Source organism: Pelobates fuscus, chromosome 3 (genome assembly GCF_036172605.1).
Source record: "Pelobates fuscus isolate aPelFus1 chromosome 3, aPelFus1.pri, whole genome shotgun sequence".
Classification (NCBI taxonomy): Eukaryota; Metazoa; Chordata; class Amphibia; order Anura; family Pelobatidae; genus Pelobates; species Pelobates fuscus.
This window is the reverse complement of record NC_086319.1, coordinates 10,014,236-10,028,062: the sequence shown is the minus strand read 5'-3', so window position 1 is coordinate 10,028,062 and position 13,827 is coordinate 10,014,236. Positions and strand designations below refer to the sequence as shown.

Here is a 13,827-nt window from a genome sequence, read left to right as displayed (position 1 = left end):
GAGCCTGCTTGCTAAAAGTCTCAGTTCGTGTATTTGGACTATATAGTTCGGGAACTGAACAGCCGCACAAACCGGAGACCACCCTGGAGCTTGTTAAGCCTAATTGCTCGTTTGTAACAATTTCCACCTCAGTGTTTAAGTGTTCGTTTGGGTGGCCGCAATTCTTATGGACGACCACGAGGTGACAGCCATCTTGTGCGCATGAATGCAGGCAGTGGTGTTTGGTCGTCGAGTTCATGGAACTATTTTCGGATACTGAAACTTCCGAACACTGCTGGACTCGCCTGCGTTCGGTTCGACAACACTTAGAAAGACACTGTTCGGTGGAAACGTTCCCATGTGCAAGGGGAACAAGCTCCAGGGTAAGACTATCGACTAAGTTCGGTAGTTTGTTCGCTTTTAAACTACCGAACTAGACCGACCGCAAGCCCTGATTGCTGTTCCCTTGTAAAGGTGAATGCCCTACTCAGCATCCACTCTGCACTCACACAGCACTCACTCAGTATCCGCTCTACACTGACACAGCCCCTAGTCTGCACTCACACAGCCCCTACTCAGCACCCACTCTGCACTCACAAAGCCCCCACTCTACACTCACACAGCCCCTACTCAGCACTCACACAGCCCCTACTCAGCAACCACTCAGTACTCACACAGCACTCCCTCAGTATCCACTCTACACTCACACAGTTCCTACTCAGCACCCACTCAACAATCACACATCCCCTACTCAGCACCCAGTCTACACTCACACAGCCCCTACTCCGCACTCACACAACACTCATTCAGTATCCACTCTACACTCACACAGCCCCTACTCAGCCCTCACTCTACACTCACACAGCCCCTACTCAGGGCCGGACTGGCCCACCGGGATACCGGGAATTTTCCCGGTGGGCCGCGGCACCTGGGGGCTGCTCTGAGCAAGTATGTGCCACCGGGTGGCCGGTCCGGCGGCACTCCTTTCACTAATGCAGACTCGCTGAAGGCTGTTGGAGGAGGGAGGAGCATGTCTCTGTACCATGCTCCCTCGCGGTTTCTGTGCAGAGAATTGTGGGAACCGCGAGGGAGCATGGTACAGAGACATGCTCCTCCCTCCTCCAACAGCCTTCAGCGAGTCTGCCTGAGTGACATCCTGACAGGAGTGCCGCCGGACCGGCGAGGCTGCCACCCGGTCCGGCGGCTCCAGCGTGGAGTGCGGCCGGCCCCTTTGAGTCCTTGACTCCTCTCAGGTAAATGGGAGGGGAGGGGGGAAATAAAACAGAGGGGCACTGGGAAAGGATGGGGGAAGGAGAGAGAGACACAGAGGGGAAAAAGGGGCAATAGAAAGATGGTGGAGGGAGGGGGGAGAGAGAGAGACACACAGGGAAAGGGGGAGAAAGAGAGACACACAGGGAAAGGGGGAGAAAGAGACAGAGGGGGAGAGAGAGAGGAAGGGGGAGAGAGAGTCACACAGTGAAAGGGGGGGAAAGAGACAGGGGAAGAGAGAGGAAGGGGAGAGAGAGAGACAGAGGGGAAGAGAGAGGGAGGGGAGAGAGAGAGACAGAGGGGAAGAGAGAGGAAGGGGGAGAGAGAGACAGAGGGGAAGAGAGATGAAGAGGGAGAGAGAGACAGAGGGGAAGAGAGATGTGGGGGAGAGAGAGACACACAGGGAAAGGGTGAGAAAGAGACAGATGGGGAGAGAGAGGATGGGGAGAGAGAGGATGGGGAGAGAGAGGATGGGGAGAGAGAGGAAGGGGAGAGAGAGGAAGGGGAGAGAGAGAGACAGAGGGGGAGAGAGAGAGACAGAGGGGGAGAGAGAGAGACAGAGGGGGAGAGAGAGGAAGGGGGAGAGAGAGACAGAGGGGAAGAGAGAGAGGGGGGAAGAGAGATATGGGGGACAGAGAAACACAGGGAAAGGGGGGGAGAGAGACAGAGGGGAAGAGAGATGTGGGGGAGAGAGAGACACACAGAGAAAGGGGGAGAAAGAGACAGAAGGGAAGAGAGATGTGGAGGAGAGAGAGACAGAGGGAAGAGAGATGTGGGGGAGAGAGAAACACAGGGAAATGGGGGAGAAAGAGACAGAGGGAGAAAGGAGAGAGACACACAAGGGGAGGGGGAGAAAAAGAGGCAGAGGGGGAAGAGAGAGACTGGGAAGGAGAGGGGAGACTCCCCCCCCCCCCCCATGAGGCTCTCCACTGCCAGCCGGCTCCTCTGCGTCCTTCTCGCACGAGCACAGAGCGTTGCCGCGGTTACCACGGCAATGCTCCGGCTCTCACGAGAGTGAACTCTAGCCCTGGAGCTATGGGCTAGAGTTCAATCTCACCACTGCGACCACCATGAATTCCTGGTGGTCGCAGTGTTGAGAGTGAACTCTAGCCCCATAGACACACTTCCCCCACACACACACCATACACATTCACACACTGCCCCCATGCACACATTGCCCCCCCCACACACACACACACACATTCACAGCCCTCCCATACACACATTTCCCCACACACCCTACGCATTCACACACTACACCCCCCCACACACACATACACTGAACCTTTCACACACACTGCACCCCTCACACATTGCACCACTGCTCCTATACCCTAATACAGCCCCATATCCCAGCAGACCCCAGGTAAGTTGTCAAACAGTTCTTAAACGGTTTGACTACTTACTCTGTGAGGGGGCCCCGGCACACCTTGCACCATAACCACTACACAGAGCAGTAGTGGTTATTGTGTATGGATTTTTTCTTTAAATAATCTATAAGTACCCCTCCCGGGATCAGGCTCTGGATCCGCCACTGGTATATGACATGTATATTAGATATTATACATGTATACTAGATTTATATATATATATATATATATATATATATATATATATATCTAGATAGCCCCTGCACTCCAACCATGACAATAAGAAAAAAATACCTGGTGCTCTGGTGGCTGAATAATACAAAACATGAAAAATACCGGCACTCAAGGATTTTCAGCAAATCAAATCTTCATTTATTTCGAAGAAAAGAATCGACACTTCAGCTCTGTCCTGATGAAAGCTGTCCTGATGAAAGCTCCTGTGAGGAGCTGAAACGTCGATTCTTTTCTTCGAAATAAATGAAGATTTGATTTGCTGAAAATCCTTGATTGCCGGTATTTTTCGTGTTTTTTATATATATATATATATATATATATATATATATATATACCTATTATATTTACACATATGTTAAAGGACCACTCTAGGCACCCAGACCACTTCAGCTTAATGAAGTGGTCTGGGTGCCAGGTCCAGCTAGGGTTAACTAATTGTTTTATAAACATAGCAGTTTCAGAGAAACTGCTATGTTTATCAATTAGTTAAGCCTTCCCCTATTTCCTCTAGTGGCTGTCTCACTGACAGCCGCTAGAGGCGCTTGCGTGATTCTCACTGTGAAAATCACAGTGAGAGCACGCAAGCGTCCATAGGAAAGCATTATGAATGCTTTCCTATGTGACCGGCTGAATGCGCGCGCAGCTCTTGCCGCGCGTGCGCATTCAGCCGACGGGGAGGAACGGAGGCGGAGAGGAGGAGGAGAGCTCCCCGCCCAGCGCTGGAAAAAGGTAAGTTTTTACCCCTTTCCCCTTTCCAGAGCCGGGCGGGAGGGGGTCCCTGAGGGTGGGGGCACCCTCAGGGCACTCTAGTGCCAGGAAAACGAGTATGCTTTCCTGGCACTAGAGTGGTCCTTTAATGTACATTTATATATGCATAATACGAGAAATGTCATTAATATGTACCATATGTAATGAGCAGATATTGTCCGAGTCTTGTTGCTAGGTGCATACTCCAGCACAATAACATATTTAAAGTAAAGAGCGCACCCAAAATAAACAAGATAACGTCAATTTTTTACAGTTGTGCCCTACATACATTCACCATTTCAGTCCCATTACCAAGCTTTTCTTAATATGTCAAGGTAGTTGGACTGAAACATTGATTACATGCAAAGGCACGTCTGCTTAAAATAAATAAGCACTTTTGTTTATTTTGAAGCCTATGAGTGCTTTTTTTTACGTTGGAGTAATAGTTTTTAAATTTAAGTTCTCTTTTCTAACTCTGTACCTGCACACTATGCTGGCGCAACGCATTATGGGGCTGGTAAATATTTTTTTCCAGGGCTGCTTTTAATTCCCAGTCCGGCCCTGCCCCTACTCAGCACCCACTCAGTACTCACTCTACACCCACACAGCACTCACTTAGTATCCCCTACTCAGGATCAACTGTACTCACTCAGCACTCACTTTACACTCACACAGCACTCACTTTACACTCACACGCATTTTGCTGACTGTAAAAGAGCCAAAATGGTAAAATGATCCAACTCCACCAAGATGGGGATTTTCTACAGCTGGGTTCTTTGGGCCTAAATGTACTGTTGTGTTCTCACAGTTTACTGAATTAAATCCATTTTAATGTTAACTCACATTAATTCTATTATTTATATGTTGTACAATGCAGCACTGTTATATTAACATATTGATATAATCCTGACTGTAACAGCCTGCAGAGGATTATGTGAAGGCTCTAATTAAATAGCAGATAATGTAATTAAGATGTACGAGGGTCACATGACAGACCCCAGGGTGCAGCCAAGCACCCACAGAGAGGGCTCCACACAGTATTAAACATTCCTTGTCAGCTTTGGGTCTCATGACTAATTAATAAACAGGGATGGGTAGCATCACGTGGCTGTGTGTGAGTGTGTGTCACGTGTGCGTAAGTCTCGCTACATGTTTTTATAGACAATGTCCTCTTCTTTACTCCTAAACTGAGACCTGCTTCCCTGACTATATCACCATTAAATGTTGGTAAATACTGAAAGTAAATTAATTAATCATTGTATTATGAGTGCGGCCTCTGCTTTACTATTAATACAGAGAACAAATAGCTGTGGATCCTGGAGGGCTGGGCCGTACTCTCTCAGAGAGAAACATGATTGGCCGGTAACAGATATGAGATATGGAGGGGCGGGCAGTACTCTCTCAGAGAGAAACATGATTGGCCGGTAACAGATATGAGATATGGAGGGGCAGGCAGTACTCTCTCAGAGAGAAACATGATTGGCCGGTAACAGATATGAGATATGGAGGGGCGGGCAGTACTCTCTCAGAGAGAAACGTGATTGGCCGGTAACAGATATGAGATATGGAGGAGCGGGCAGTACTCTCTCAGAGAGAAACATGATTGGCCGGTAACAGATATGAGATATGTTGGGGCGGGTACCTATTAAATATATAATTATAGATTTTTTTTTTTTACTGTTCTCTTTCTGTTGACCACTTTTCACTTGGTTTGTGAATAAAATTGACAAAGGGGTATGCATTCTTGGACCAAATAGTTGAGGTAAAGAAATTCTCTAATTTAACTATTTATTTAATAAAAAATGCATTTCCCTTTTGATTTTCCCCGATTTCCAACTTAGTGATGAAACCACTCAATGTTTGTGTGATTAATTACAAACAAACTAACAGGAGAAGGATTAACTCATTAACAGCCCCCCTCCCATGTGAAAGCAGTCATATTTACCCTACGTGTATAATGCATTGTATATTATCTCATTAGTAAACCCACTGCATGTGTCTGTTACTCTTAATAAAATAAATGGAGAAATATTACTCACTTTCAGGGCAAATTGACACGATGTCTTCTCATAGGGTTGGTATGGCAGACATAGCAGGAACAAACCCAGTATGGCCACTGTGCTCACCTGGAAACAAAATCAGGATTTGGACATGTTTAGTAAATCTTAAAATAATCACTTCACGATTGCAATCTAAATAATAAATTACATCTAGATTGTAAGCTCCGAGAATAAGGCCCTCATCTCCTCCTGGATCTGAATGTCAAATTTACTATTGTCTTTTATTTACATTACACCAAGTCGCTTGTTCCAAATGCACCCATGAACAGCAGCCGCGGAATGTAAATGTGGTTTATAAAAAAAAGTATAATAACAAATGTACAAAATATTACTGCAGCCAGGGATTCTGGGTAATAACCCACCTTACCCCATAATCACACAGTATACAGAGCGCCCCCTGCAGCCAGGGATTCTGGGTAATAACCCGCCTTACCCCATAATCACACAGTATACAGAGCTCCCCCTGCAGCCAGGGATTCTGGGTAATAACCCGCCTTACCCCATAATCACACAGTATACAGAGCGCCCCCCGCAGCCAGGGATTCTGGGTAATAACCCGCCTTACCCCATAATCACACAGTATACAGAGCGCGCCCTGCAGCCAGGGATCCTGGGTAATAACCCGCCTTACCCCATAATCACACGGTATACAGAGCGCCCCCTGCAGCCAGGGATTCTGGGTAATAACCGGCCTTACCCCATAATCACACAGTATACAGAGCGCCCCCTGCAGCCAGGGATTCTGGGTAATAACCTACCTTACCCCATAATCACACAGTATACAGAGCTCCGCCTGCAGCCAGGGATTCTGGGTAATAACCCGCCTTACCCCATAATCACACAGTATACAGAGCTCCCCTGCAGCCAGGGATTCTGGGTAATAACCCGCGTTATCCTATAAACACACAGTATACAGAGCGCCCCCCGCAGCCAGGGATTCTGGGTAATAACCCGCCTTACCCCATAATCACACAGTATACAGAGCGCTCCCAGCAGCCAGGGATTCTGGGTAATAACCTGCCTTACCCCATAATCACACAGTATACAGAGCGCCCCCAGCAGCCAGGGATTCTGGGTAATAACCTGCCTTACCCCATAATCACACAGTATACAGAGCTCCCCCTGCAGCCAGGAATTCTGGGTAATAACCCGCCTTACCCCATAATCACACAGTATACAGAGCTCCCCCTGCAGCCAGGGATTCTGGGTAATAACCCGCCTTACCCCATAATAACACAGTATACAGAGCGTCCCCTGCAGCCAGGGATTCTGGGTAATACCCTGCCTTACCCTATAATCACACAGTATACAGAATGCCCCCTGCAGCCAGGGATTCTGGGTAATAACCCGCCTTACCCCATAATCACACAGTATACAGAGCTCCCCCTGCAGCCAGGGATTCTGGGTAATAACCCGCCTTACCCCATAATAACACAGTATACAGAGCTCCCCCTGCAGCCAGGGATTCTGGGTAATAACCCGCCTTACCCCATAATCACACAGTATACAGAGCTCCCCCTGCAGCCAGGGATTCTGGGTAATAACCCGCCTTACCCCATAATAACACAGTATACAGAGCTCCCCCTGCAGCCAGGGATTCTGGGTAATAACCCGCCTTACCCCATAATCACACAGTATACAGAGTGCCCCGTGCAACCAGGGATTCTGGGTAATAAACCCGCCTTATTCCATAATCACACAGTATACAGAGCGCCCCCTGCAGCCAGGGATTCTGGGTAATAACCCGCCTTACCCCATAATCACACAGTATACAGAGCTCCCCCTGCAGCCAGGGATTCTGGGTAATAACCCGCGTTATCCTATAAACACACAGTATACAGAGCTCCCCCCGCAGCCAGGGATTCTGGGTAATAACCTGCCTTACCCCATAATCACACAGTATACAGAGCTCCCCCTAAAAACCGAGTACAAAGAGTTGTCGTTAATGGTAAATTTTCAAGCTGGACAGAGGTGGCAAGTGGTGTCCCTCAGGGGTCTGTTCTGGGACCCCTTCTATTTAACATGTTTATAAATGATCTTGAAGACAGCATTGAAAGTCATGTTTCAGTGTTTGCAGATGACACAAAACTTTGTAAACTAATACAATGTGAGCAAGATATTACTTTGCTGCAGAGAGATTTAGATAGAATAGGGGACTGGGCACTCAAATGGCAGATGAAATGTAATGTTCAAAAATGCAAAGTTATGCACTTCGGCGTAAAGAATACACAAGCAACGTATACCCTTAATGGAAGCGAATTAGGGATAACAACACACGAAAAGGACTTGGGAATTGTTATAGATAACAAACTATGCAACAATGTGCTATGTCAATCAGCAGTGGCCAAGGCCAGTAAGGTATTGTCATGCATGAAAAAGGGCATTCATTCTCGGGACAAGAATATCATTTTGCCTCTTTATAAATCACTGGTAAGACCACATATTGAATATGCTGTGCAATTTTGGGCACCTGTTCTAAAGAAGGATATCATGGCACTAGAAAAAGTGCAGAGGCGGGCTACAAAATTAATAAAAGGAATGGAACATATCAGCTATGAAGAAAGGTTAACAAATTTAAACCTATTTAGTTTAGAAAAACATCACCTGAGAGGGGATATGATAACATTATACAAATATATTCGGGGCCAATACAAACCATTGTGTGGAAATCTATTCACAAACCGGACTTTACATAGGACACGAGGCCATGCGTTTAGACTGGAAGAAAGAAGATTTCGTCTAAGGCAAAGGAAAGGTTTTTTTACTGTAAGAACAATCAGGATGTGGAATTCTCTGCCTGAAGAAGTGGTTTTATCAGAGTCCATACAGATGTTCAAACAGCTATTGGATGCATACTTGCAAAAACAGAATATTCAAGGATATAATCGTTCAATGTAGGGCAATAACTGCTTGATCCAAGGATAAATCTGACTGCCATTCTGGGGTCAAGAAGGAATTTTTTTCCTAGCTTGTTGCAAAATTGTGCTTCAAACTGTGTTTTTTTGCCCTCTTTTGGATCAACAGCAAAAAACAAATGATGGACGCAAGTCTCTTTTCAGCTATGTAACTATGTAACTATGTAACCTGCATTACCCCATAATCACACAGTATACAAAGCGCCCCCTGCAGCCAGGGATTCTGGGTAATAACCCACCATACAGCACACAGAGCGTGTCCTGCAGCCAGGGGTGTTATGATTTGCAATATTTTATCCTCCCCTCTCCCCCATGTACACGTTTAATATATTCCCCAGACTGGATGAACTATTAATATACATGATATATATATAAACAGGCGATTTCCTGCAGCCTGATCATTAGCACGCATCAAACGTGTTTATATTGTGTCCTGTGACACTTACACAGCTTTCAATTCTTTGTTGTCTCTTTCATTATGATGTTGACTTGAACACTTGACAGGGCAGTGTGCACGAAAAGTGCCATTTCCTGAGATGTCCTTACAATTTAAACAATTATTTTTAGCAGAAAACAAACATTATCGGTGTAGCTGACTCCGGGTAACCCGACTGATTACCTCCGCTATTCTCCCTCTCAGCCAGACTGGAATCTTGTGTGATTAAGCTTGTATTCCCCCAGTAACTAGACGAGACACAGTTCTGGTTTATTTTGGTTTATTCAGGCAAAACACAGACCCCAGCAAGGGGTCTCCATGCAGAAACATAGCCACTACCTGGCGTCCCTAGATCTGGGAGATAATTGAGTCCGAAAACTATAACTCAATTATCTCCCAGTTACAGGGAACCATTCACAATATTATTGCAATCCCCCAAAAGTATCCCCAATATAAGCAGGAAACACACAAGTGTCATATCCCAGGAAAGCCTGGATCTGAGTGCCCAAGTTGGCCAAATAGCGCTCAGATCCTTTCGGTAGAATAACTGACCGGTTGGCCATGAGGTTGAAGCCCAAAACAGTTCCATAGAAAGTGATGCCCTGAACGGTCTCTGTTCGGGGCTCCCCATACGAACACCATCGAGGGAATTCCCTTGCTTCCAGGGAGCAAATGCTCCCCCTGGTTGATAATCTCGTTCTCCCGAAGAGCAATATCCTAGCTGTTCAGGGCACACAGTTTCTCCAATGTTCTCAAGGTCGTTTATCCGAAAAGAGTTCCAAGAGTTCAACGACCTCGTCCCTCTATCTTTGTTAGGGGGACAAAATGGCCGTCACCCAGGGGAAGCACTCATTAATTTTTTCCTTTACGGTTTCACACGTATGATAATCAACGTTCCAGGGTTCTAATGAGGTATGGGGGGCGGTCCCAATTCTGGAGCTGAACCACAAAAAAAACACATTGTATCATTATGCCAATCCAGATTTTTTTACATGTTTAAACTGAATTGAGACCTCACAATCCAAGAAGCGCAGAGTGTCTCTGTTTTTTAATTATTGAAAACTCTATGTTACGACCCTTATTTCGGGAACTTTATCATTTACCACCTGGTATTATCTACATGTCCTTACAGCTTATTGTATCACTATAACTTATTATATTACTACAATGTATTGTAATTACAGCCTGCTAACTTTATTATTCCATCATTACAACTCATTATAGATAACTGTATTATTGCAGCTTATTATATTATTACAGCTCAGTGTATTATTACAGCCCATTGTACTATTACAGCTTATTGTATTATTACAGTTTATTGTATTATAGGTTACTGTATTATTGCAGATTATTGTATCATTACAGCTTATCGCATTATTACAGCTCAGTGTATTATTACAGCCCATTGTACTATTACAGCGTATTGTATTATTACAGTTTATTGTATTATAGGTTACTGTATTATTACAGCTTATCGTATTATTACAGCTCAGTGTATTATTATAGTTTCTTCTATCACTACAGTTTATTGTATCATTACAGCTTGCTAACGTTATAATGACAGCTTGTATTATTACAGCTCATTATAGATGGCGGTATTTTTGCATCTTATTGTATCATTAGAGCTCAGTGTACTATTACATCTTATTGTATCATTACAGCTCGTTATAGTTTACTGTATTTGTGACGGACAGCTGGCACTCCGACCGAGTACCTCCGCCAATTGCTGCTCCTAGTGCTTGCCGAGGACTCCAAGCACTCCAACCATCCACACCATCAGCACTGCAGAGCCCACTTCAAACGATGCAGCTGCGCCGGGGTCTCACCGTCTTTCACCCACCCTGGATCCAAGGCCAGGATCCAGCTTCCAGTGGGTAGACCTCTCCTATTCCAGAGAGTGTAGCAGGAACAAGCTCTTACAAGAGCTTATACTCAGGGGAGTATTGTGATTATAGCAATCCCCAAGAGTGTAGTTATACCAGGGCTTGACAAATTTGCTTGGAATCTAGGAGCCAGCTAAAAAAGTTAGGAGCCAGGTTTTTTTGTTTTTTTTAAAGGGGCACTATAGTCACCAGAACCACTACAGCTTAATGTAGTGGTTCTGGTGCCTATAACCTGTCCCTGTAGCCTTTTCAATGTAAACGCTGCATTTTCAGAGAAAAGGCAGTGTTTACATTGCTGCCTACTAAGACCTCTAGTGGCTGACACTCAGACGGCCACTAGAGAGTCCTGTGTCAGTGCTCTGCGTGGACGCGCTGAATGTTATCCATACAAAACATGCGCAATATCCTCCCAATGCTTTCCTATGGGAAAGCATTAGCTTAGCTGAGATCAAAAAGAATGATGAACTCGGCAATGGAGGCGGGAAACGCCAAGGCAAAACCTGCACAGCGTGGGAAAAAAAGAGTAAAAACACCAATTGTGATCACAGGTACCTAAACAGAAATACACGCACAGACACTCAGGGGCACACACACACACACACACTGACAGAGGCATAGGCGCACACACACACACACTGACAGGGGCATACGCGCACACACACACACTGACAGGGGCGCGCCACACTGATAGGGGCGCGCCACACTGACAGGGGCGCGCACGCACTGACAGGGGCGCGCACACACACACACTCTGACAGAGGCATAGGCACACGCACAGGCATACACACACACACACACTGACAGAGGTATAGGCACACACAAATTGACATACACACATACACTTTCTCAAACACAAATTTTATTTTTTTTTGTATTTTTATCCACCCAGTCTCCCTACCTTTTGGGAGTGCTGAGTGGGTGTTCCCTGGGGTCTAGTGGGGCTGCTCTCTCTTCCTGTGTGAGAGGGAGCAGTACTCTACCATGCAGCTCCTCTCTGCTCCCTGTGATGCCGGGGCCAGAATGACGTCATATTCCGGCTCCCGGCATCAAAAACAGCACGAGGGAGCAGAGAGGAGCCGCTGGAAGATCACTGCTCCCTCTCACGGTGCCCCAGCCGACCGCCCTGATGCTCCACTGAGCCGGCCACAAAGCCCAGGGCGGCCGGCTGCAACGCTTACTCAGCCGACCGCCTCCATGAAGCTCCAGGCGGCCAGCCACAACGCTCACTTAGCCGGCCGCCTCCATAAAGCTTAGGGCGGCCGGCTACAACGCTCACTTAGCCGGCCGCCTACATGTTCCCACAGGTGGACGTCTGGCTCCATTATTTGCCCAACCAGGCGTTTTAGAGAAAAAGTTGACAAATCCCAGGCGCCCTGGCAACATTTTTAGTCGTTGTGGTGACCTGGCGCCTGGGATTTGTCGATCCCTGAGTTATCCCATCCCCCAAACATGAGCCAAATCCCACACAATTTAAAATCTTCCCCAAGCCTAAAGTCCTTTAAGAGATCCCTCTCTACATACCTCAAAACAGAATGCACCTGTCATGGTTGATTATATATTTCCTACCTGTTCTATGTTAAATTCTGTATATATTGTGTATTAATATTGTGTCTGTATTTTATTGTACCCTAACTGTATCAATGCAATGATTTGTGGACCCAGGACATACTTAAAAATGAGAGAAATCTCAATGTATCTTTCCTGGTAAAATATTTTATAAATAAATTATTACAGCTCAGTGTATTATTACAGTTTATTGTATTATTGCAGCTTGTTGTATCATTACAGCTCGTTATAGATTACTGTATTATTACAGCTTATTGTATCATTATAGTTTATTTTATTATTACAGCTCATTGTATTATTACTTACTAATGCAGTGGTTATGACACTAACAAGTGATTGTGGGTTATCCCCAATAATGTTTTTAAGGGGTGACCATAAATGGGGGCATTCCCAGCAACCAACACGTTACAGCTCATTGTACTATTACAGGTTATTGTATTATTATAGGTTATTGTGGTATTGCAGCTTATTGTATCATTACAGCTTATTGTATCATTACAGCTTATTGTATTATTATAGGTTATTGTGTTATTGCAGCTTATTGTATCATTACAGCTTATTGTATTATTATAGGTTATTGTGTTATTGCAGCTCATTGTATCATTACAGCTTATTGTATTATTATAGGTTATTGTGTTATTGCAGCTCATTGTATCATTACAGCTTATTGTATTATTATAGGTTATTGTGTTATTGCAGCTTATTGTATCATTACAGATTATTATATTATTATAGCTCATTGTATTATTACAGCTTATTGTGTTATTACAGCTCATTGTTTTATAGGTCATTGTATTATTACAGCTTATTGTATTATAGTTTATTGTATTGTTATAGCTCATTGTATTATTACCGCGTATTGTATTATTGCAGCTTATTCAGGGCCGGCGCTTCCTATAAGGCAAACTAGGCATCCACCTAGGAGGGGGAGCCATGTGCCCCCATCGCCGGCCCTTTAAATGCTGCAGCCGCCTGAGCGCTCTATAGAGAGCGCTCAGGCGGCTGCCGCACTGCCTCACCTCCCCTTCCCCGTAGCGTGGCCGAGCTCCTCTCCGGTCCGCAACCCGGCCGGACTGACAGGAAGTGCACACTAAGTGTGCACTTCCTGTCAGTCCGGCCGGGCACAGGGATCAAACGCCTGTACCGCGCACCGGAGAGGAGCTTGGCCACGCTCCAGGGGAGGTGAGGTTAGGAGGAGAACTGGGGGAGGGGAGGGGGGGGGTAAGAAGAAGAGTGAAGGTGGGGGAGTAAGAAGAAGACAAGTGGAGGGGGGAGTAAGAAGAGGGGTTGGGGGAGTAAGAAGAAGAGGGGTGGGGGGAGTAAGAAGAAGAGGGGAGTAAGAGTAAGAAGAAGAGGGGAGTAAGAGTA

The 13,827-nt window shown here is 45.8% G+C and overlaps 1 protein-coding gene across 1 annotated transcript in view; it reads right to left on the bottom strand.

The window, feature by feature from the left end:
• Positions 1-13,827, bottom strand: part of SSPN (sarcospan) — a 34,416-nt gene that overhangs the window by 8,576 nt on the left and 12,013 nt on the right. Inside the window, exon 2 of the mRNA XM_063446688.1 lies at positions 5,639-5,725. Coding sequence (XP_063302758.1) covers positions 5,639-5,725 — 87 coding nt within the window. The remainder of the gene's footprint in view (positions 1-5,638; positions 5,726-13,827) is intronic.